This window comes from Balearica regulorum, chromosome 7 (assembly GCF_011004875.1).
Source record: "Balearica regulorum gibbericeps isolate bBalReg1 chromosome 7, bBalReg1.pri, whole genome shotgun sequence".
NCBI lineage: Eukaryota > Metazoa > Chordata > Aves > Gruiformes > Gruidae > Balearica > Balearica regulorum.
Window position 1 is genome coordinate 8258720 of NC_046190.1, and position 22347 is coordinate 8281066.

The following is a 22347-nucleotide window of genomic DNA, read 5'->3' on the forward strand; positions in this document are numbered from 1 at the left end:
CATACAGGCTGGTTAGCATTTAGTCAAGGATACAATACTGTTCTTTTAAAAAAAAAAAAAAATCAGATATTTATATTCACTATAAATGTGTTCTTAATACTGTATTCTACTATTTCTTAGAAGTTTATCTGCCCAAGTGCTTGTACATAATTTATCAAACATGGGGAAATGGGTGTGAATAAATGATTAACTCTTCCTATTCATCAGCTTAGAGTTTGCTTATTATACGTAGAAAAATATCTGCTGCCTTGGTCTCTTAAAGCTCCAGATAGCTAACTCGTGCCATGCTTTGCAGAGTAGTAGTGTTCATTTTAAATTGAAATAGTCAATCTCAGGTTTTGCAAAGCCTAGAGTTATTCAAAGTCAGAGTTTCTCTCCAGCAATGTCAGCGACCACAGCAAAGGTACATGTTTGAAATTAAACAAGTAGCCAGACGCTGTGATTCAGCTGTTTAGTTTCTTCCAAAGTGGGGAACGCTTGAGGTTTGTCTTCATCTGTTGCTTCGATGAAGGTGCAGTGTATAAAGGGCTGTTCTGACCTGATGAAGAAATATCTTGGTCTTGTTCTGTTCCTGCCTCATCCCAGAGTGTCTTCTGGGGGCAGTGCTCTTGTGTGGGGTTGGAAAGCCTTGAGCAATAGCTTCGGAAAGGAGGCGTTTGGGATCGTTCCCAGCCACAGGGGTGTGCTGAGGTGATGTGCTGCCTCGGGAGTGTTTGATTATATATCAAGATATATTAGATTATCAATCTGGTGGGAAACAGTTCTTACCTTGAGGCGTTGGTAGAGTAAGACCGTGCAGCGTTATAAATGGATTTTAGCATATATGATTTCCAGTTGCCTCCATAGTTACAAGCACAATAAACTTGGTTCAAACATGAAAAACATGAAGTGTGTTTGCAAAGAACTGAAAAAAAATAAAGGAAGCAACAGGCAGTTTGTTTTTTTCCTTTAATAGCCTTGTGTACCAACATTCCCATGCACAGGACTGATGGTTTGCTCAGCTGCCATGTACAGAACAGTTGTAATCGGTGACCTCTAGCAAGGTGTAAGTAACTGGGGAACTCCATATGTCACAGTTCCACGGCCACAAAAAGTTGACCTGGCGAAAAAAAACCCAAACTTGAATCAAGATTTATTTATCTTTTTTTCCCCAAAAATAAAATTAAACATTGTCAGCTGTCACCTTGAAGGTTGTTAGTTTGATCCATAATCACACTTAAACCTTCCTAAAAACCTGCTGTACAGAATATTAGCACTGCACATTAACAGTTACAAGGTGAATTTTCTTCTTTTGGGGACCAACTGTAAAATATGAGTTTTAATGCATGAAGAAAATTAATCTCTAGATTCACAAATATAGAGCTCTAGAGAAAAAGTCAGAAAGGCATCTTGTTAAGCTCCATTATTTAGGCTAGGAGCTTAACTAGATTGCCCCAATCAAAGCTTTGCAGCTTTTTTTTAGGAGCTCACAGTAGAAGTAGTAGTAGTAAATAATCCATGCCGATACCAAACTATAAGGAAGATTTTTTTTTCCCTAATATCTAACCAATATTATTATTTCAAATTATTCACTGCTGTATTCCTTTCCAGACACTTATTCCCTGGTTTGTACTCGAACATTTGATTTTTCTGGCCAAAGGGCAATATCTTGTCCTTGTCATTACTGAAATTCATATCGTTGATTGCAAACCATGTGTCCAATTTAAGACCATTTTTCAATCCTGTCTCCCAGAGTTTTTGCACTCCTTTTCCATTCCTTTAGACATGTAAAAGAGATATACTTACCTATGTCCATCTTCTCCATGAATTATATTGACTGTTTCTGCTCCCAGTCTTGCCCAGAGCAGAGTAAATATGGTTTTATTCCAGAGAAATTCAATTTTTTTGGTATTTTTTGGGTTTATTTCAACATCAAGATATTTTGTATAAACTTGGTCTTGAGAGAGGACTCCACTGCAAATAGAATGAAGACAGCAATGCTAAGCTGAGCAGTTTAGAAATTACTGAACTAAATCACGTTCCCCACAAGATTTGGGTTTCCCCCTTTGTTACAACAGAAATTTGCACTTTTGCTGTTCTTTGCAACAGCAGACGATGCTGGGCCAAGATTGTGAGCTGTTCTGCCCTGAACAGGGAGAGGGTGAAAAACAACACTGAAAACTTTAAACGTGCCTGTGGCAGGAGACAGAATGAGGGTAAGGCTGGGGCTGCCTCCAGCACCCAAGCGTGCCGAGAGTTGCAGGTGTCGCTGCAGGGAGAGCTCCGGGCGAGGTATTTGGGGAGGATTTTATAGATGAGCTGGGAACTTCTGTGGGGCTTTGGTCTGCACGTGCAGAGAGGCTGGTGGGAGGATGCGTGGAAGCGCTTGTTTCAGAGCAGGCACAGAAGACAGTGGGAGCTGCTATTTTGCTAGTCAGTGGGAGATGATATGAGCTGTGAATGAAGCCCACTGGCCAGACCATATAAATGTGCCATTTATACAGTGGTGATGGCTTTTATTATATCCTAGGGAGGAAGGAGGTATCCACTTTGCAAATTTTATAAGTTCAGGTACAGGATTGCCTTGCATGAGGTCATATAGCAAGTCACTGGCAGAGCAGAGAGTCTCATCAGCATGTGCGGTGAGTATGCTGACATGTGTGACGCCATGCTAGTGTGGGAGTGGTGGTGCTAATGCACGTATGTAACAGCTGAGCGCTCTGAATTATGTGCATTCCAGAGGTGTAAACTTTTTTTTTTAAGAGCAATCCAGAGAAACACAGTACTTCTGTCAAACTCTATTTCTAATTTATTGTAAAGTCACATAATTCATGAAAAGGAAATGAATTCCATTTCCTTTTTTGCAACCATCCTTCTGCCCTCATAAGTCTTATCTGTGGAATAATTTTTTTCATATCTGATGTTAAGTAGAATGTATGCAACACAGAATAAGTGTTTGCACTGCTTAAACATGGGGAAATTGTATAGATCAAGGTTAGCAGCATTAAATTCTATAGGGAAGTATTAATTTATCTTACCTGGCAATTTCGTATTCTTTTGTGTTCCCTTCTGTGTCATGGAAAATGAGGTTTATGTCCCCCCTCATTTTCTTTACACCAGACAGTTTGATAAATACTTTTTGTCTCCAAGCTGCATAACGAAAAGCAAAATAAAACTAGATTGTCATTGATACGAGAGATCTAAAAATGCTAGTTTACTGGAAAGTTTTGGTTTTTTTTTTCCTAACTAGAATTCATTTGTGTTATCAAATGAAAGACTCTGTGAGCTTGAATTTCAATAACTAATGTAGCATTTTTTTGTCAGAGCTGTTAGCACTTGTTTATAGAGGCAACAGAAGTGCATGGTTATAAATCATGTCAAGGCAATCACTTTTCAAATGTATGATCAACTCTAACAAACCTCCTCCACTTACTAGCAAAAGGTGGGTCTGCTGCTGTATTTAAAAAATACTTTTGGTTTACCCTCTTCAATTTAGCTGGGAATCTGTCAGCATAGTGCCCCATCATTGGACATCCCTCCTGGGAACATGGGAAGCAATCTCCCTAGGGGAAAATAAGAGCATCAGTCAATGAGGAGTTTTTTTTTTTTTTTTTTTTTTCATCCTAGGTCTGACAAAATTAAGACTCAAGATGCTGTTCTGATCTTGCAAAGCTGTGGCAGTGCTGTAGTCACATCTTACCACCAAAACCTGATAAACTTGTTTCAGGTAACGGCTTCTGCACCTGTGCACACCAAGCAGGTGTAGAATGAGCAGGTTTAATACCTGTGTGAATGATGTCTAAAATTCCCTAGTTCAAATATTTTTCTGCTAGAGTCTAGGACAAAATATAAACCAGTGGAAGGGAACTTGCCTGCAGTCACTTTGCAACACAACATGGAGGAAAAAAAAGGAACATCATTCATAAGTGTATTTATTTAGGTGCTCTAATCAGTGGCAAGTGTAGATCAGAGAAGTTAATGATTTTGGAGGCTCCAAATCTCTCTTCTTCCAGTCAGGAATTAGTAGGGTAGCTACATCTAGCCTACCCACCCTTTGCATAAAGGTTTAGAGTGAGAATTGTACAGGGTTTAATTTTTTTTTTCTTCCCTATTTGGTGATATCATCTGTGTGCTTCAGGATTCATTTTCCAGAGTGGAATAGTTGATGAAGCTATGGTGCCTCACCACACCATAAGAGCACATCCACCAGCATCCAAGTGCTCTGTGCACATAGTGGGACTTATCATGAGTACAGGGACCTGGACTTTTTTCTTTACAGCTCACCCATTCCTGGGCTGATATACTTACTGACTGAAAGGATTCGTACATTTCACAGGGATATCCCAGGTATCCAGTGGGATAGAGGATACTTTCAAAATAAAACTCATGGCTGCGTGAGTGATGGCACCCCCCAATGATTGTAGCGTCTGTTGGAACAAAGTTTATGAGCATCTGTGAAATAAGGTCCTGCTCTCCTGCACAAGAGTTGCACTTGCCTCACCGTGGAAACAGCTGAGGCATGGAACAGAACAACAGCGTGGTCTTGTAATAACTTTTCATCTGAATTTACAGATTTCTAGTTGCAGTAGAAGTTACTGGTTTGCCTGTGTTTTATCTGGTGAACTGTGTGCCAGTTACCCCAAGATTTGAAGTGAGATGCATTGGTCTGCTATGGTGTAATTGTCCATTTTAGGAAGACAGCCACGTATATATACGTATATGTGAGACGTCATAGCAAGATGACATTAATTACAGTTTTAAAAGGCTTAATAGAGCAAGGAGAATCCACCAGCCTCTCCAAAGCCTGTGAGGAGAGGGAGGTCTCAGGTAGAGAGGCAATGCATGTACGGTCCCTGGAAACCCTGAGTGCTCTTGCCTCATCCATGCATTATGGGTGTTGGATGCTCTTTGCAGCATCTGCAAGAAACCAAAGGTGGTGGTGTCGTGCTGCAGGTTTGGTCATGATGCTGGCTGATCTCAGCCTGGAGAACCTCCTGCTGGGGTTGTTGGACTTGCAGACTGATTGTTCCCTGCCTTTTTGTGCTCTGCAGGTCCAATTTAAACTTACAGAAGCAAAACTTAGACCTCTGTTTTAGTGTAGCTTTATGCCTGGGGAGCACTGTTCTGATCCAGCCTTTATCGTTTCTTATTTCCGTTTCTAATTTAGGAGTAAATAGACAAAAATCAATTTTGTTTTGCTGTTTTCTCCCAAATGGACAGTTACTTTCACAGTTCACGTTTCAGGACTGAACAAAAATAAAGTACTATGCATGCTGGGAATGTGTGTTTACCTGCAATGATAACTTCAAAATCACTTTGTTTCATCTCTGGAGTTAAAGAAGTGCATCCAGGCATCACGGTTCCTCCATTTGGGTAAAAGTCCAGGTGACCGGTGGTGTTATATATTCCAAACCCTGAGATAAATAGGTGATGTCAGTGTCTTAGTGACATGCACATCCCTGCAAGCGTTTACTTGCACATGAACACTTACCTATGGCAGGAAAGTGAGCAGCATTACTGTGAATAACATCAACAAAGTTTGCATCTGTTGGATCCAATCTCACCTCAGGAGGAGTACCTTCAAAATAGGGCCCAGCAGGGTCTAAGCCTAACCCCCCCCCATTTATTGGTTGAGGGAGGGAGAGAGAGAGAGGTGTTGCATATGTTAATATATCTTTTGCCAAATTACAACATCAGATATTCAGTATTGCACAAGGTGTGTTGAATAATAATGATGTGAATTCTAAGCTAAACTGAAAAAATTGTGCAATAATATGGTCTTGTGAATCTTTCTGCAAACTTACTCCAACAGAAGTAAAATACTTTCCAATAGACTATGTAATGGCCTCGTATTACTATGAAGGAGGTATTTTATTATCTGTGAGCCTTTTCCTGGCCTGTAAACCTTTATGAATAGGAAAAACTAAGGATTCTTGCTTTGCCATTGTGTATGGCTTGACGTAACCCAGTGAATGACAGTAATGTTACAAACATACTATGTTTGGTCTTCCACTAAAGAGTTTTTAACCCTAAGTAGAGAATGAAGAGCTAATAACTACCCTTGTTTCTGAGAAGAATAAATTTTGCCAGCTCTTACGCTGGGTGTCTCCAGCACTGCCGATAATTTAATTCCAGTCTACAGACCAGTGCGTTGCAGGTTTCTTTCCTTTAGAAACATGCTCTGTTAGCTCGGCATCTCAGTGAGCATCCTACCTGTTATCCGTCCGATGTCTCGGATCCTTCTTCCCGCCTCTCCTGCAGCGTGTGCTCCCAGACTGTGGCCAATTAAATGGATTTCGCAAGGGGAGTGTCTGAAGATTTTCTGATCGTTAAGGTGGTGGTGATGGGAGACAAGAACACAGGCTTTAAATAGCAAGCAAAGAGGCTGTCTTATATTATGGTCTTTTGGGAACATCTAGGCTGACTTCCTGCATAGTAAACAGGGTGTGAGTTCCTTGAGTTAATTATTTAAATTACACTGACTTGATAGAAAATTATCCAATCTAGAATTTTAAATGCCTAGTGATGATGGATTCATTGTTGTAGGGTTGGTATATGGTTACCATATTCAATTACCCTTGGTGACAAAATAAAAACCTTCTTTCTCATTTGGATCAGCTCCTAATTTCATCTTCCATCAAAATGATCATATTTTTTCTTTATTTACTCTATTATGGAGCCCTCTTTTATCACATGTCTGTTCTCCATGTGTCTGCTTAGAATACGTGATCATATCACTCAATAATATTTCCACTGACAAGCTTAGGTGGGGCAACATTCCTCCTCCTCTTTGCCAAGCGTCATCTGTACAAGCCCTGCGCTGCTGAGATATTACACGTGTTGAAGGTGCAAATGGAGATTAATCAGCGTGTAGGCTGCACACAGGGGACACCTTTCATCCAAGGATTTGCTTGGTTTTGTAGTTGCTAATTGCTTGAGTTTTTTACACTAAGTTTGGTTTTGTTTTGTAATGCGTGTACCGAAATAAAAGCAGATCTTTAGTATTGGCCTGTCTACTTTTATTTTTAGACAGCAGATTCCTCTGAAGACATTTTACTGCAGTACTTCCATTTTCCTAAAGTCAAACTCCAGAAGTTTGTAAATTGGGGAAAAGAAAAGAAAGTCTAAGGATCATTTATGCGTTTCTGTAACAGAGGAAAGAGGGGCCTGGACTGCAAATGGTGCAGTAATGGAGATATCCAATGAGAAACTGAACCGATCTTCAAGTGACCTGGGATTTGTACACAAAGAAGATGGACACAGAAGCAAATTCGTGAGGCTAGGTATGAGTTTCCTAGGTAGAAACAGTAGATTGTACCCCAGCAGATTCTGGGGAAGTGTTCTTTGATACTCAGGTGCTGGCAAAGTTGGCATTTTGCCTTGTGGGCTCTGAAGTACCTCTTGCAGCACTTTAAGATGAACACCTACTGACCAGGATCAAAGTCTGTAGTCAGGCAGGGGTCTGATTTTCAGCAGTACTAACTACTCATGGGTCTTTCTGAAGGCAGTGGGAAATGCTGATGCTCTTAAACTTTGCAACTGAGCAGTTAGTTCTGCACTGTGCGTGTAAATATGAACAATTGCCTTCAGGAACATGAAGTTCACGACTAAAAGGTAACTGGATGGTTTATTGTGCCTGTAGACAGCAAATATGGTATTATTGAGTGAAACCAGCTTGCTTCAGTGGTGCTAAGCCGAGATACTAATTTTCTTCTAGCACATGAATATAATGCTGGCAAAACTCTTGTAAGCACTGAACTTGTAGGCCTTGCCTCATTTCCATCGAATGCCTGCTACCTACATCATCATATGGAAACGTTGCCATCTACTGGTCTTTAATTAATTGGCATTGCTTTTTCAACCACGTTAGCTTAATTTGTGTCTTTTGTGGCTGTGAGAAGTCCTTACAGAGTTGATAATTAATATAATTAGCTGGTCTCAGCTGCGTGCATTGTACAGCTCTTCCTGAAGCACTGGCTGACCATGCTGGACAAGGTTCAAAGTTGCAGCAGCAGCATAACCCCACTACGTCCACTTAAGAATTGTAGATGGTAAAGCTGTGTCTTTTACCTGTAAAGTTGTTATGAAATAAGCAACCTCAGCCCCAATCACGCGGATGTTGTTCACTGCACTGACGTAGGTGCCTTTTGCACCATCTTGCCAATCGACAGCAATGCAGTTGATATTTTCCACTTCCAGTAACAACTGATGTGGGAAACACAAAACAAAGTATTTAAGGAAACAAAATAATAAACAGAGATTCAACTTAGAATAGACAGTAAAAGGTAATGTAATAATGGCATTTCTCGTTCTTTACTAAACAGGACTCTTCAACTATATCACACTGAAACACATCTTTTCTTACAAAACAGAATATAAAAAGCCATTAATCCAAAAAGTACCAATTATGAAAAAACGGTAATAAAAATATTTTACTTTATAAGCCATTTGTATATGTATTTGAAATAATTTGGAAAAGTCACACAACTGCACAGTAGCTGCTATATGCAATCTGTGACTTTGGGATGTTGGTAGTTTAATGGCATAATATAGGAAGTAGACTTATTTACCAAGTATCTTTAAAGCTGAGAAAGACATGCCAGACTGGAGAGGTTTGGAGCAGAGTAGAAAGTTTCTGTTTCAGCAAAGAAAGCTAATGCATTGGTCACTTTGGTACTGGTCACCCTCTTGCAGAGATCAGTGATTTTTCTGCTGGAAGAATCATATACCAAAGTCTGCAGCTATAGCTTTCTGTGGCTAAGGATTAGTTAAGGGTTGAGAAAGAGCAAGGAGTGGAAACAAAAATTAAACTATGGTAAACAGCTGAAAGTGGATGGCAAGGAAAGCAGAAACTGGAAGTGATAGTGCATTGAATCCTGGATTCCCTCCTCTCCTGTAGGCACCATAAACACAGTTTGTAGCATGGAGAGACAGATAGATTGTTGATTCTTTTCAACTGAAAAAAAAATTGGAAATTTAATATTCTAGATTAAAAGTTTTCATAGATTTATGAACAAAAATAATAATGCACATCTGTGATTTAGTATTCAGTGGTCATCTCCTTCTAGCTTCTCCTTTTCCCTGCTGGTGTGGAAGAAGCAGAAACTAGAGTAGATTTTGCTTGTCCATCAGAGCCAAGGCTGTCAGTGACACAGTATGCTCTGCTGGCCAGAGTGCACAAGCTCTGTTTTGTGGTAGCTTCCACATTTCATATTGGAAATCTTTTTTTTCACTGCACTCTATAATAATAATTTTAAAAAAGGGGAGGGGGGTGTGTGTGTTTGCTTTTTTACCCCCCCCCCCCTTTTTTTTTTTCTTTTTAAAATTAAAGGACTGAATGGTGGTGAACTAGAAGAGTGTTTGTAGATTGAAACTTGAGCTTTACAATTCAGGAAGGCCATTTAGCTGAAGGACAGTTCGATTGCTCCTAATGGGAGAAGGAGTGAATTGGTGTGTCTAATGCGATGTCCCGAGACTGGTACAGAGGCTGGGGACATCTGTGATCAGTTTGTTGCTTTGATCTGATCTGTAGGGTTTGGGGATGGAAATTCTCTAGGGAAGCATAATGTCAGAGATGACCAAGATGCCTTGACTATTCTGCATCTTCCACAGTGAGAATGTTTTGGCTTTTGTGAAACTTTCTTTTTGGTTGGTATCTGCTACTAACTAATGCATTGCAATATGGAAAGTGACCATTAGGACCTAAAGGATACTGACAGATTGTAGTTACAACTGTTGATGGAAATCAGAGGATACTCTCTCATACCAAGCACATTTCTACCACCCAGCCTTTTTTCCCAGTGCTGCCAAATCCATGAATGATGAAGGAGGTTTTCCTACTTGAGGAAAAATGGGAGTTTTGGATGGTTGAGGAGTTTATCGCTGAGATCACCTGTGTGTGGGGAAAAAAAAAAAAATGTTTTATCTATTCATACTTTCAAACATTTAAAAATAGTCAGCTGAGTAACCTGCTGCTGTGAACATGTCTTGTGTGCTCACATATTCCTGCTCTTCAGATTGTAAAAGTTTATTACAGGTATAAGTTCTCATTCTTAGAGACCCTGAGTTAGATTCTCAGCATAGCAACCGGGGTTGCTGTAAGCAATGATGTCTGCAAGTGATGTGGCAGTGATGGCATCATATAGTTCATGCCAGAGGAATCCTAAACATTCCTGTACAGCTCAGGGACACTATGTTTGGGAGCCTGAAAGGGATTTAGCAGCTTCAAAAGCATTTGCTGAAGTGATGTGGTCTCAGCCCCTGATCTTACGGGTTCCTCCACATTGCTCTGCTCAGTAGTTCAGGGCATAACCAACTGGAGTAGTTCTGTCTTATTTTCAGAATGCAGAGAAGCAGGTAAGAACATAAAATCACTCAAATTTAAAGGTGGAAAGTGGGTTTGGAAATTGCATAAAATCAGTCTTCCAACTTTTTTAAAAGTCACAATATCTTCCTAGCTCAGCTTCCCTGTTAGACAGCAGTATTTGCTCTCCTATCTGAATACTCAGAAATTTATTTGAAAGATTCCTCAGCTTTCCTCCTCAGACACCTAAGTAGTCTGCCAGAACCCATATCCTTGTGCAGAAAAATGCCAGGAAAGCTGCCGTGTCTTACAGTTCCTTCACAACTTTTTTTTTTTTTTTTTTTTTTTTATGCTTTACCCAAATAACTTCAATGTTCCTTCATTGACGTACCTTCAAACTATCTTCTTATTCTGATTTGTTTGCCTATGAATAGTTATGTAGACTTTTTAACAAGTTAACAAATATTTGTAGGTTTAGTCAGTTCTTGATGTTAAAAATAAATGTCACCTGTGAGTTATTTCCTGTTTCTCTGGTGTAGAGAGAGAAGCTGATGTTCATATGTTCTGGAGAGTCAGGCAAACCTGTCAGAAGTCTCCCTGGTACCCCAGACCAGGGTGGGTCATCTGTAAAACAGCCAAGCCTAGAGTAGCAAACTTCTTTACCTAGAGTAGAAGAAACAACTTGTTTATCTTTCGGACTTACTTATGCTCGATGATGTATTTCAGACTACAAGGGTGTGAAGAACAGAAAACTAAGGAATTCATTTTATGATTCATTTTGAAACTGAGATTCATTCTTGTTTCCTTTATGGATATTTCCTGAAGCAGGTAACACAAGGGGAACTAAATAATTTGAGGATAAATCAAGTAAAGACCCAGAGAGTGTTTTGACACCATTTTCTAGGCTCGTAAAGGATTCATTCAATTTAAAAAAAAAAAAAAAAATCTTTTAAGAAGTGCTTGTTAGAATTGCTCCTGCATGCGTCCTACTCCAAAGCATTGTATCCCTGCTTGTAAGAATGAAAGATATCTACGCAGTAACCTTGTACTGTGAATGAAATGATCATTTCTTTCAATATAGTAGCTTTTTCTACATCAAATGTGTCTCTTGCTCACTTATGCTCAACTTTTATGTCTTAGCACTGTCTGTTGTGCTAAGCACCCTGTTGGTGAGCGGTTCTTTGTATACGTGTCATGTAAAGACAGCCTGTACACTCTCTTGATAGAAGTAGGACATGTGACTCTGAATTTCTTTGTGAATTTTCAGCACAGAGTTATGTCTCTTGTGTTCTTAATAATAAAATTTAAACAGAGCAGAGTCTTTTAGCATTAGTTCTATGCACAGTAATCGACATTGTCATACAATGACACACAAATCATACCATAACTTCGATGTACAGGAAAATACCAGTCATCTCCTATATATTATTTCACCTGAATTCACCTTCTAGTGGTAGTTTTCATAGATACAGTGTCTCACCTGCTACTGTGCCAAGGAGATAAAATGCAATAATCCACATTCCAATCACCTAAAACATTGAATATACAGGTTAAGCATTTTATTTAGAGTGATTTGTCCTTTTTGAAAGAATGTAATACAAAGAGAAACACAGAGCCCTGCCCCTGAAGAGCAATAACCTCATACACTGGTTGGTGCACCCTGGGGACCCATCAGCTGGAAAGCAGCTTTGCAGAAAAAAGAAAGACCTGGAGGTCCTGACGGACACAAACTCGACCCTGAGCCAGCAACGTGCCCTTGCAGCAAGGGCAGCCAGTGGCACCCTGGGCTGCCCTGGGAGGAGTGTTGCCAGCAGGATGAGGGGGGTGATCCTTCCCCTCCACTCACTTGTGCTGTTCGTTGCATTTCTTGCACAGCCAATACTGCGTGCAGGTTGCTGAGGGAGTGAACTGGATCACAAGGTCCTGATTTTTGCCAGCTGTGAGGACATAGGTGGGAGGTGTGGTAGAACAGTCAGTGACACCTGTAACTCGGGAAAGTCTGTATGCTTGACAGCATCTTCAGGCTGTTTGTGCTGCTTTTACCCAGGGCTCTTTGCAGTTCTGCACCTTTGTATCCCTGACTTTATTCAGATTCCTTTCCTCTGCGCTTTCCTTGCTTGGCTTTCCCATGGCGAGGTTCCATGTGTTTCACCATTCTCCTCCCCTCCCATTTGCCTCATTCGCTGTTCTCAATTTCTTCTTCTTCTAGTGTTTGCTATGGCACCCACCTCCCATTTTCCACATATTGCTTTTCTTGTAAAGTAAAAAATGTGAGCTGTCACCCTTGGCCACTGATATAGATTGTTAGAGGTAATTAAGAAAAAATGGTAAATTCAGTTAGTATAAACCTTGCTATGTGGGAAACTGTCTCCAAGGGATATTTTTAGAGATTTGGCAACGTGAAAAAGCTAGAAAAACAAGGCTCCAAAGGTCATTGATGCTACCTAGTGCTCTCAGAAACAAAGAAGAAACAACTGGGAATTTCACAGAATTTGTCCTTGAAGTGCGTGTGTGAAATGTCAGACAGGAGAGGTGTAGGTGATGGACCTAAGTGATTTTTTTGGTGGAAGTCAGTTTACTTGGCTGTAATGACGTGATTTCCTAATGAAGCCAAATGGGATGGGTCAGAGTGCAGAGAGTGTGTCTCTGAGCACTCTAATCAGCTCCAATGTCCCTGTGTGGTAATAGCTCATTGTTTATGTGGTAGGGCAGAGAAGCAAGGCTGAATATCTAAGCAGTGAGCTGGAGCTGCGAAGTGCAGAGCTGAGAGGAATCACAAAATTTCCTTGGAAATACAATTCTATTTCCAGTTCTAATAAATCCACTGATGAAGTCAATAGAGAAGAAAACTAGCTGCTCAGGGAGAGTGGAAAGTGGAGAGGAAGTCTGGCAGTCAGTAAGATTAGAAGGGAAAGGAGTCAGGAGTTGTTCTAAGCAGTTGGTGGCAGTCAAGAACAGAGAGGTCCTAGCTGTTAGCCAGAAGGAGCACCTCTGTTCAGCAGGAATATCTCTCAAGAAGTACCCATCATCGTGATGAGAATCTGATGGCAATGCAGGAAAATCACAGAAGATGTGGCTCATCAAATGAATTGGAGAGCTCAGTGGGATTTGCTTAAATTTAATGGAGAGCTCTCAGACTCAGGGCACGGATGGTCTCTCTTGGGAACACTACGGCAGGAGAGACAGTATAATTTCTTTGCAGATCCAAAATCAGAAAGGCGGCTTATGAATAATGATTTTAGAAAATGTGGGAGGTTGTTGCCAAATAAGAGTGATCAAAAGTTTCTTTTCAGAAGTTCTTCCTTTGAAGGCAGAAAATGAAAATGAACATGTAAGTAATAGAAGATGCAGAAAACCTCTGTGTGTGTGTGTGTGTGTGTGAGAAAAGGTTGATTCATTCTGTTACTGTGAGGGGGATAGTTTGGACAGGAGATAATTTTTTTGTGGGTAGGTTTTCTACATTGGTCTGTGTTAACCTGATCACCAAAAGATTGCAAAGAGGTCAAGAAATGATGTCTTTGTAAAAAGAGTTGAGGCAGCGTGCAACTTAATGGGGGAAAATTCTTTCACTGGGCATTTAAGAGGCTTAGAGCTGAACAAGAGGAACTGGAATGACTTGTTTGTGAATGTGATCTCAGCCCAGCCAGTATTGCTGGCAGGAAGGCTGCTGAACACCGAGCTCAATTGTTATACTCAGTGGACAGAGGGCATGCACTTCTGAAGCAAATCCAGCACTAAATATCTCCAAATTGCTGTTCAGCAGCTTGGGGAAAAAAAATAATAAATAGCAAATATTCACAGACTGACATCATAATGTATTAAACCTACACTGGAGTGGTAGTTGTCCTTCACAATAGGACACCAAGTCACCTTCTGGACACTGTTGCCCAACCTGTAATTCATGGGCCACTAGTGGATGGTTTGTGAGATATGAGAAAGTCTGCATAATGACTGTCAACAGTGTATTTTTCAGTCCCATACATGTACCCACACACCTTCCTCAGGACATGCGCACAAACACGCACACACAGTCTATTCAAGAGAAGCAAGCCCAAATCTCAGGCATTTTAGTTATCAGCATTTTGAACCTCATAATCTTACTGCAGTATATAGATTTTTTGTTTTGTTTTTAAATTTAAACCAAGATACGTTATTTATCTCATTGCTAAGAATTTTACTCACCATTCTCTTATCAACCTTCTTATCGCTTTCCCTGGTGAGCAGTAACAGGATACAAAATGGCCACTGTTTTCTTTAATGAAGATTGGGTAGCTTTACACTGAGGAAAAAGTAATAGAAAAGCTATTAAAATCCTACAGGCCACCTTGGTAAAGTGAAAGAAACTGGAAGAATACAAGAGGACAAAAAAGGGGAATATTGGTAACTGGGAATAAATAGCTAGAAATCAGACAGATTTCATGAGGAAAACAGCAATGCCAACATGTACGTTTATGGCCAATAGAATTAAGAAGCAATATTTAATGTATGGAAGAATTAAAAAGCTGCAATGGTTTTTGGTCCATTACTAGATAAAATGGAGCAAAAGGCAATGATGCAGCTGAAGTGAAATGTTTACATTTTTCTTCTCTGTTTACCAAAACCAGCTGATGATGTTCGCACCAGAAAAAAAGTATTCATGATGATATTCTGTTCAGACAATAGATCTCCTGTAGAACAGCTGCTGGAACTACATATTTTAAAATGGATTTTAGTAACTCATAGCTGAGAGTCTTAAAGAAAAAAGCTACAAAAAAAAAATCTATTGACAATTTTTCATTAAGTTATTGGTTATTAAGAAAATCCCAAAGACACGTGGTTTGAAGAAATCTGATACGCTAACAGGTAAAAAAGATAGGATGAATGACCTAAGGAATTTCAGACCTGTGGAGTCTTGGTCCAATATCAGCCTGAGGCAGAATAATGTAACTTTCCACAGGATACTCAGTCATGAAAGAAAAATTGTGAAAAAATGTTAAAAGATTGTGTAATTCAGTTACATGACATGACAAACTAACATGGCACTCTTATCAGCATTATAAGTCTCATGATACTTGGATTTCAATAAGATCTGCTCTGCTACTTGATATTTTGGTTGAGAAATTAAAATTATATACATGCACTATTACAACAGTTAAGTAGATTAAAATTAAATGCATGGATTAAGTAGATTAAAAATTGAATAATTACGGCATCTCAGACTATAATGGCAAAGAACTAGAAGATAACTTCTGGATTTGCAAATACAGTTCTTGCTGCTGTGCACCATCACATCACATCATGATCAAGCTGTGATCATGTTTTTAGCTGTGGTTTTTGAGCCTGTAGTTACTCACTGATCGTGATGGATCCTCACTGATCGTGGTGGATCATCACTGATTAGGGCTTTAGAGAAATCAATTCCTGGCATTACACTGCATGCCAACTTTCAACACTGGTATTGCTGGACATGAACTCATTACTGAAAAAATACTCACATCTAGACTAAGGATTAGAAAATAAAAAATACAGGTCATGAATGTTGAATTATATTTTATTTTTTTGGAAAAGTAAATACTATCACACTGCATATCATACAGAATGGAGGGGAACATCTGAGGAAGCAGTAATTGAAAAGGCCTTTGAAGTCTTGCTATTGTATTACTAGTGACTTTTGAAGTGCCAAAGAACTTGTTAGTCTTTGTATCCACGTATACAGATGGGAGAATAGTATTTTCACTACATATATTGCATTCATTATATAGGTGGGGGTATTGTTTAAAGAGTACAGAGATTTCATGGGTGCTGCATGCACAGTTCAAATGGGATATTGAGAAAATGGAGAAGGTGGTTCTTAGATGAGAATGGAAAAGAGGGAATGCAGAGTGAGAAGTGAAGAGAGGACTTTTTAGCCTAGGAGTATGAAGTGTAAATTTGTAGATTTCCTCCTTCCAAACCACCCAATATGAAACAATAACCAAGGCAGAGCTGTTGTCTGGTCTGGGTAATACAGTTTTCTGAGTATCTGCTGACATCTTAAACTGAATGTGAGACAGAGGACTAGGGCATTAACCTGCAATAATGACTCAGTGATGTAAATTCTTTTCTTGAGGCATTTGATGTGGGAAGCGTTCCAATAAAAGGTTAGTAAGTGTGCAAAGTTCTACATATATTTCTTCATCATTGGAAGATGCAGTAAGATTTGGGCTTTTAAGGTCAGTTGTTTAGAAACAGTGAACAATTTAAATAAATTGCAGGATAATAGTGAAGAAAACTTATTAAATATCAAGTCCTTGGCTTCCCATTTCAGGACTTTGTGCAGTATCTGCTCCGATTTCCTAAATAATAGGGTTCTCACCTTGACCCTGCACTGGTATTCATATGTTTATATTTACAGAGACAATTATGATAATTTGATCTGACTACAAGCATCATAAAAAAACCCCAACAAACATGATTCAGTTTTGGGAGGTGGCTGAGCCAATTCTGTGCCAACTAGGGAGCCTTCAGCTGACTCGTAGCCACCATCCGGCCATTGTCTCTCTTTCCAGGAGGATCTTCACTGTTCATCTTTGTGATTAGGCTACTGTTAAATTTAGTCAAGTCTAAGACGAACACTATTTGCCTTTTGCCATTTCTGAAGTGCAGAATAACCCTTGCTGATGACTAGTTCAAGTTTCTCTGTAAAGCGTAGTTTACCAAGAAAGTCTCATTTGCCGCATTCTTCCACATAACAGCTCTGTAATTCTTCCCCACTTTCATTCTCCCTTTAAATTTGCAGTGCTCCTAATAATGCTTAATTATGTAGCCTAATTTATTCTCCTTTTTATTTCAGCTGTTTTTTGTGTTCTCATGCATTTTCCCTTTAAAAAAAGTAATCCAGATTCCATGTGCAAATACCATCATTTTGTTTTTCCTTTAAAAACATAGGGATGTAGTCTGTCTTAAATTACCTTAACCCCACCGAATCCACCCTGTTTTCCTAGCTGCATTACATTATCACAGCCAAGAAATTCTCATCTCCTACTGGAATTTCCTGGAATTGAAAAGTTTCAAGCCTTGTAGCTGCTGCCAGGGTCTCCTCAGGGTCGCCTGTTGACTCAGACCATACCGTTCAGCCTGTCTCTCTTTAAGCAGGAGTCCTTACGGTCCTCCAACCCCAACCAGCAGTTAGTAAGGACGCTTGCCCAAAAACCCTACCAAGTTTCCAACCACTTACCACTCCGAGTGCAGAAAGGGTTGCTGCTTTGCAAGCTCCGTTCAGCCAGCTCCCTGTCAAATCCTGGTTGCTACCAGCTCTTTTCACTTGGAATCAGTCCCACGACGGTGGGTGCGGACCTGCCCACACGGTGTCTAATTATAGGGTTTGTGTGGGTGAGTGAGAACCTTTGTAAGAGTGATACCCTTATTGCTGGATATAACAGATGTTGCCTTTTCTTGTCTTTTGTCATATCTAATTCATCAAAATTTTCACCTCTTAAAGTTTTGTTATGGGTTTGAAGAAAAGCCAGATGAGACCATTTTAGCCCTCAGAGGATTTATTGTATGTAACGTTCATAACAGTCAACATGAAATGCTTACCTGAGTTGGCTGGTTATTGTACTCTCCTGCTACAGGCAATGGGCCGAGCCTCCTCTGTGGGGAAGTTCAGAACAGGAGCTTAATTTTGCTGCTCTGTGTCATCCTCTGGAAGTCACCAGCTATCTGCTTTTTATCTGAAGTACATGCCCTGTGAAGCAAACCCTTGTACATTTTCATATAATCAAGCCTGTTTATATTTTTTGTAGAGAGCGGGCTAGCTTCTTTTGAAAAGGGGGGAGTGAGAAAAAATTGTTACAACTTAGGGAGAATATAGGTGCCTGAGCATTTATTAGCTCTTTCTAGTGAAGTTACTCAAGCTCCGTCTACCTACCACCATTTTGACTACTCATGTCCTCTTAGGCCATATGGGATTCACAGCTTAGGTGTCTCTGTACCAAGCGCTCTCATCAGTTGGCATGCTCTGAATATAACTGGCATCTACTGACAATATTGTGATCAGCTTAGAGCAGAGAAACCCCAGACACTTTCATTCAAAGTTGTGTCAGGAGGAGGATAGAATGATGATAATCGTGTCATTCATCCTTTTCTCTGTAATGGCTTTGTGACTTGCCCATGGTGTAAATCCCAGGTTTTCTTCTGTGCTCTGGAGGCTGTGGGTCACAACTATGTCACAACCCAGGTCTTTCAGTTCCTGGGCAAGACCTCAAGTCACTACATGGCTATCTACAGGATGGGTGCTGCCATAATCACCTGTTCAGGCAACTGTATAAGAGCGACTGTCATCCTTATACAAGGAATGATTCAAGTGCCTAAGGGCAGGAAGTAACCTGGGTTGAATCTATGGTTCATATAAGAAGCCAGTTTGTGGTCTTGAGATACGTACATTGCCTGGAAGAAGATATAATTTCAGAAATAACACCAAAAATATGTTTTTCCATATGCTGAGCTGTACACAATGCACTGAGTCTGCTAGCCATTGTAAAAACCAAGTCATGTGTGTCTGTCACTCCTTGTAGTTCATAGCACCTAGATGAAAGTTTGGATCTGTGTCTAGTTCTTGTTGGTAAAGTGGTGTAAGCCAGAGCCGTATGTGATGGTAATCATTAGAAAAAGTCTCAGAGGAATCTGGAGGAAGCAGTGGATAGTCAGTGACTGGATCTCATATTTAATTGCTGCTTACACTGAAGACACACATGGAATTTCAGATAAGGCAGAACAGATCTAGCTAATAAGAAATTACGGAAATTTGGCAGGAGTTATGGGACCTGTATCTCCTCAGAACAATGTAGCTCATTAGGTAAATCTGGGGAGGGATGAGATTGGGGAGTCATGGAAAAGAGATAAGGAATGTCATGTGTCCCATTTGTCAAAATGTCAGCATGTAAGTTAGATGGAAAGTAGCCAGTGAAACTGGTGCTTCTATTAATGATGAAACATCTTCAGAAATTGCTGAACATCGTTGTGTGAAAAATCAGATCCCTTTGAAATGTTTGTTTTTTCTTTTTTTTTTTTTTTTTTAGGGGACTAGGATTGCTGGATATGCTCAAATATTTTGCTGTACTTTCCACAGAGTTAGTTCTTTGTGTGCAAGTGTTAAAACAATGCCAGCGAGCCCCCTCCCGTTACAGATTGAAACAGAAGCACACACTTGCAAGAATACCTCTTGGGACAAATGTACACCAATAGCTGAAAACTGCATTTGACAAGAATATAAGTTTACTAACTTCTTTATTTCATATTTTGATCTGCTCTGTATGTTGATAACCTGGCTGATACAGGGGGACCATACACATTTTCAACACAGAGTTTCACTGTCGGTGTGTTTCAGAGGGAATACACAGTGGTGCAGGTTAAATTCATGTAGGCCAATATGACAAGGCGGAATGAATAGCAGAAGAATTTCTAGCCCATGTTGTAGGGTTTTTGAGGTTCAGCTTCTTTTAGGAATGGTCAGATATTCTGGGTCTGATTTTATGTCCTGAGAGGAACAGTAGGTTTTTATGGACAATAAGAAAAGGCTGGCTTTTGCAGTTGCCTCTGACAATACGCAAGTGAACACATCCAGGTGTTTTTGTAAATGTCAGCCTGAGAATTGTCAAGGACATAAATTCATTCTGATAGTAGTGGCCTTCACATAGGTAAGAAAAAGAGAATCAAAACATGCCCTGAGAATCATGTTCTCCAAAGGAATCTCAGCAACTGTGTTTCAAGTGCAGCGATATATAAATTACCAAGGCTTTCATAGAAAGGTAAGTGAATAAAATTGTAAAAGCAACATTTTTCTCTCTCATTTCAATTATAGATTGAAGATGGTTAATTAATTTCTTAGCCTGGATGGAGGTCATCTAGAAGTATCTTTGTGTATTCCATCCCCATGGATTTGCTAATACCTACAAAGACCACTCACCTTCTTGGAGAATCTTACCTTTAGTCTCTGAGTGGCAAAGTCATGAATAAAATACTTTCTTGATATTTATATTGTCTAACTCCAACGTGTTCATCCTGGTAAAGTGAACAAATCTTATATTGAATAGAGGCAAAACCAATTTGCCTTAGTGTATCATTTCCAGTGTTGCATAACAGAAATAAAAGGAATATTTTGGAAGTGATAAATATGTATGACCTTCCATAATACATGCTGTTTGCTAATTAAGTCAGTCAAAGCAAGCAAAGATAACGCCAACTTCTAGTTTTGTGACCTGGAGACTTAGGGAGCATAGTATCATTTTAAGGAAATAACACTAGGGCAGAATTTTAGAGCAGATGATGACAGTAACCAAAGACAGAGAGGAGTCAGTAGGAACAGCCAGGCTTTATTTATAAGTAATGGGCAGAATTAAAGGGAAGAGGGTGAAGTCCATTATTCTGAATGCTTGATCTCCTATTCATACTAGAAAATTAAACTTTATTGAAAGAAGTGGCTGAAATAAAAGGGAATAACTGTAGAGTTTGCCTTGCAGATTGAAAGGCAAATGCAAATCTTGACTGTTTAGAATGATAAAAGAATGTCTCTGAACAGCTTGGAGGCAGACCAGTGGCTTAGAACAAAGTTAGCCATCCAGGACTCTGAACATCTAGCTTTCCTAGTATAATAAAATGAAGTAAAATATGGGATGTAAAGAGGACTGACACCAATGCCAGCCTGTATTTTCACATACTGCTTACGCTTCCAGTGTTGCAAGACACTTGCCCCATCCAACCTTGCGGTAGCTGGGAGGAGAGGTATGTTTTTCTGCAGCACAGCGATGTAGGCGTGCTCTGTTTGTGCGAAGGTTGGTGATGATGCATGTTCTTTCCGGAAGTTTTTAGATCCTTGATAGTTAAAGAACAGATTCTTGGCTCTGTTTTATCTTGGAAATATGCCATAAAAATAGATTTGGACATGCTATCAACTTCTGCTTCCTAATTATTGGAAAGAGAAAGCAGCTTGGAAACTATTTGAAGTCCCTGACACCTTGCTACTACAAAACAAGAATAAGAGCCACAAGTTTTGTAGATAACCCATGTAGGTAGATTTGCTGATAGGTCAATGAGCAATTGTTTACCCTCCCTGTGGCAACGCCAACCCCAGTCAACTTTGCTTTTGGAAGAATAACTCAAATAAATGTTGGGAATGCACAAAAATTTTAATTTTTGCTTCTGTCCCAGGAGCCTGCCAAACATAACTGTTAGATCCAGGGGTTACACAGAATACCCTGGCTGCATTCAAATCTCAGCAAAATCAATTTCCAAAGATTTTACTTTACCTTTTATATAACAGACACACATTTGAGAATTGGAGCCTGCTGTAGGAAAAATCAGTAATTTTCATTGAGGGAAGAGAGTGAGGGAATTGTAGGTAAATAATTTCGCTATAAAAATATCCAGGAGGAAATGCAAGAGAAGGCAGTGAGGCGATGCCCCGGCAAGACTAACTGGGAAAACAGACTTGCTTCCAGGCGATTTGATCTTACAGGTGGGTTGGTAACTGATACGACACAACTGTGGGCTGAAAAAAATTAAAAACAGATCTCAGATCTACCAGAAGTACCTTCAGGATGCGTGTTCTCAGGCACTGAGCCATGGTAATCATTCACTCACTTCTGGCATGCCAAAGATAAAGACTCTAACCTAAATTAAATGTAAAGGGAGAAGTCTCAAAAACTTATCAAAATGCGTCTATGTAGAGAAGAATAAGCTTTTCTTGGAGCAACAGAAATCTGAAGAGAGAAACAAAAACTTATATAAAATCATGTGGGAACATGTGAAATAGAGATCCTGCAGATTATCTAGAGAAGCAAAAAAAAGCCTGATGTATTTTTTTCCTGGAGAAAATTATGGAGATTCCTGTGGAGTTTCTATAAGGAAAGATGCTGCCAAGTGACCGGGCTATAAAATGATATAATCGGACACGAGATAGTCTTGAGGGCTTCATGAAGACACTGGGGAGGCTTTCTGTCCAAGATCCTTGTCAAGCTTCATCCCTAACAAAGTTGAAGGACCAAAAGGACTTCTTGAATGAACTGATGTAGGAGGTTTGTTTCCCGCAAATTTGTGGTTCATTCAGG

The 22347-nt window shown here is 39.8% G+C and overlaps 1 protein-coding gene across 1 annotated transcript; it reads right to left on the bottom strand.

Moving 5' to 3' along the window:
• Positions 1 to 1035: 1035 nt before the first annotated feature.
• Positions 1036 to 12412, bottom strand: LOC104644098 (pancreatic lipase-related protein 2). The gene is made up of 13 exons (XM_010313614.2): positions 12326 to 12412; positions 11763 to 11811; positions 10791 to 10945; positions 9746 to 9871; positions 8050 to 8184; positions 6193 to 6301; positions 5471 to 5587; positions 5271 to 5393; positions 4288 to 4406; positions 3413 to 3542; positions 3018 to 3129; positions 1786 to 1953; positions 1036 to 1099 (listed from the first exon to the last, which is right to left on the bottom strand). Exons 1-13 carry the CDS (start codon positions 12410 to 12412, stop codon positions 1036 to 1038), a joined length of 1494 nt encoding a protein of 497 aa, XP_010311916.2.
• Between the last annotated feature and the right edge of the window lie 9935 nt (positions 12413 to 22347).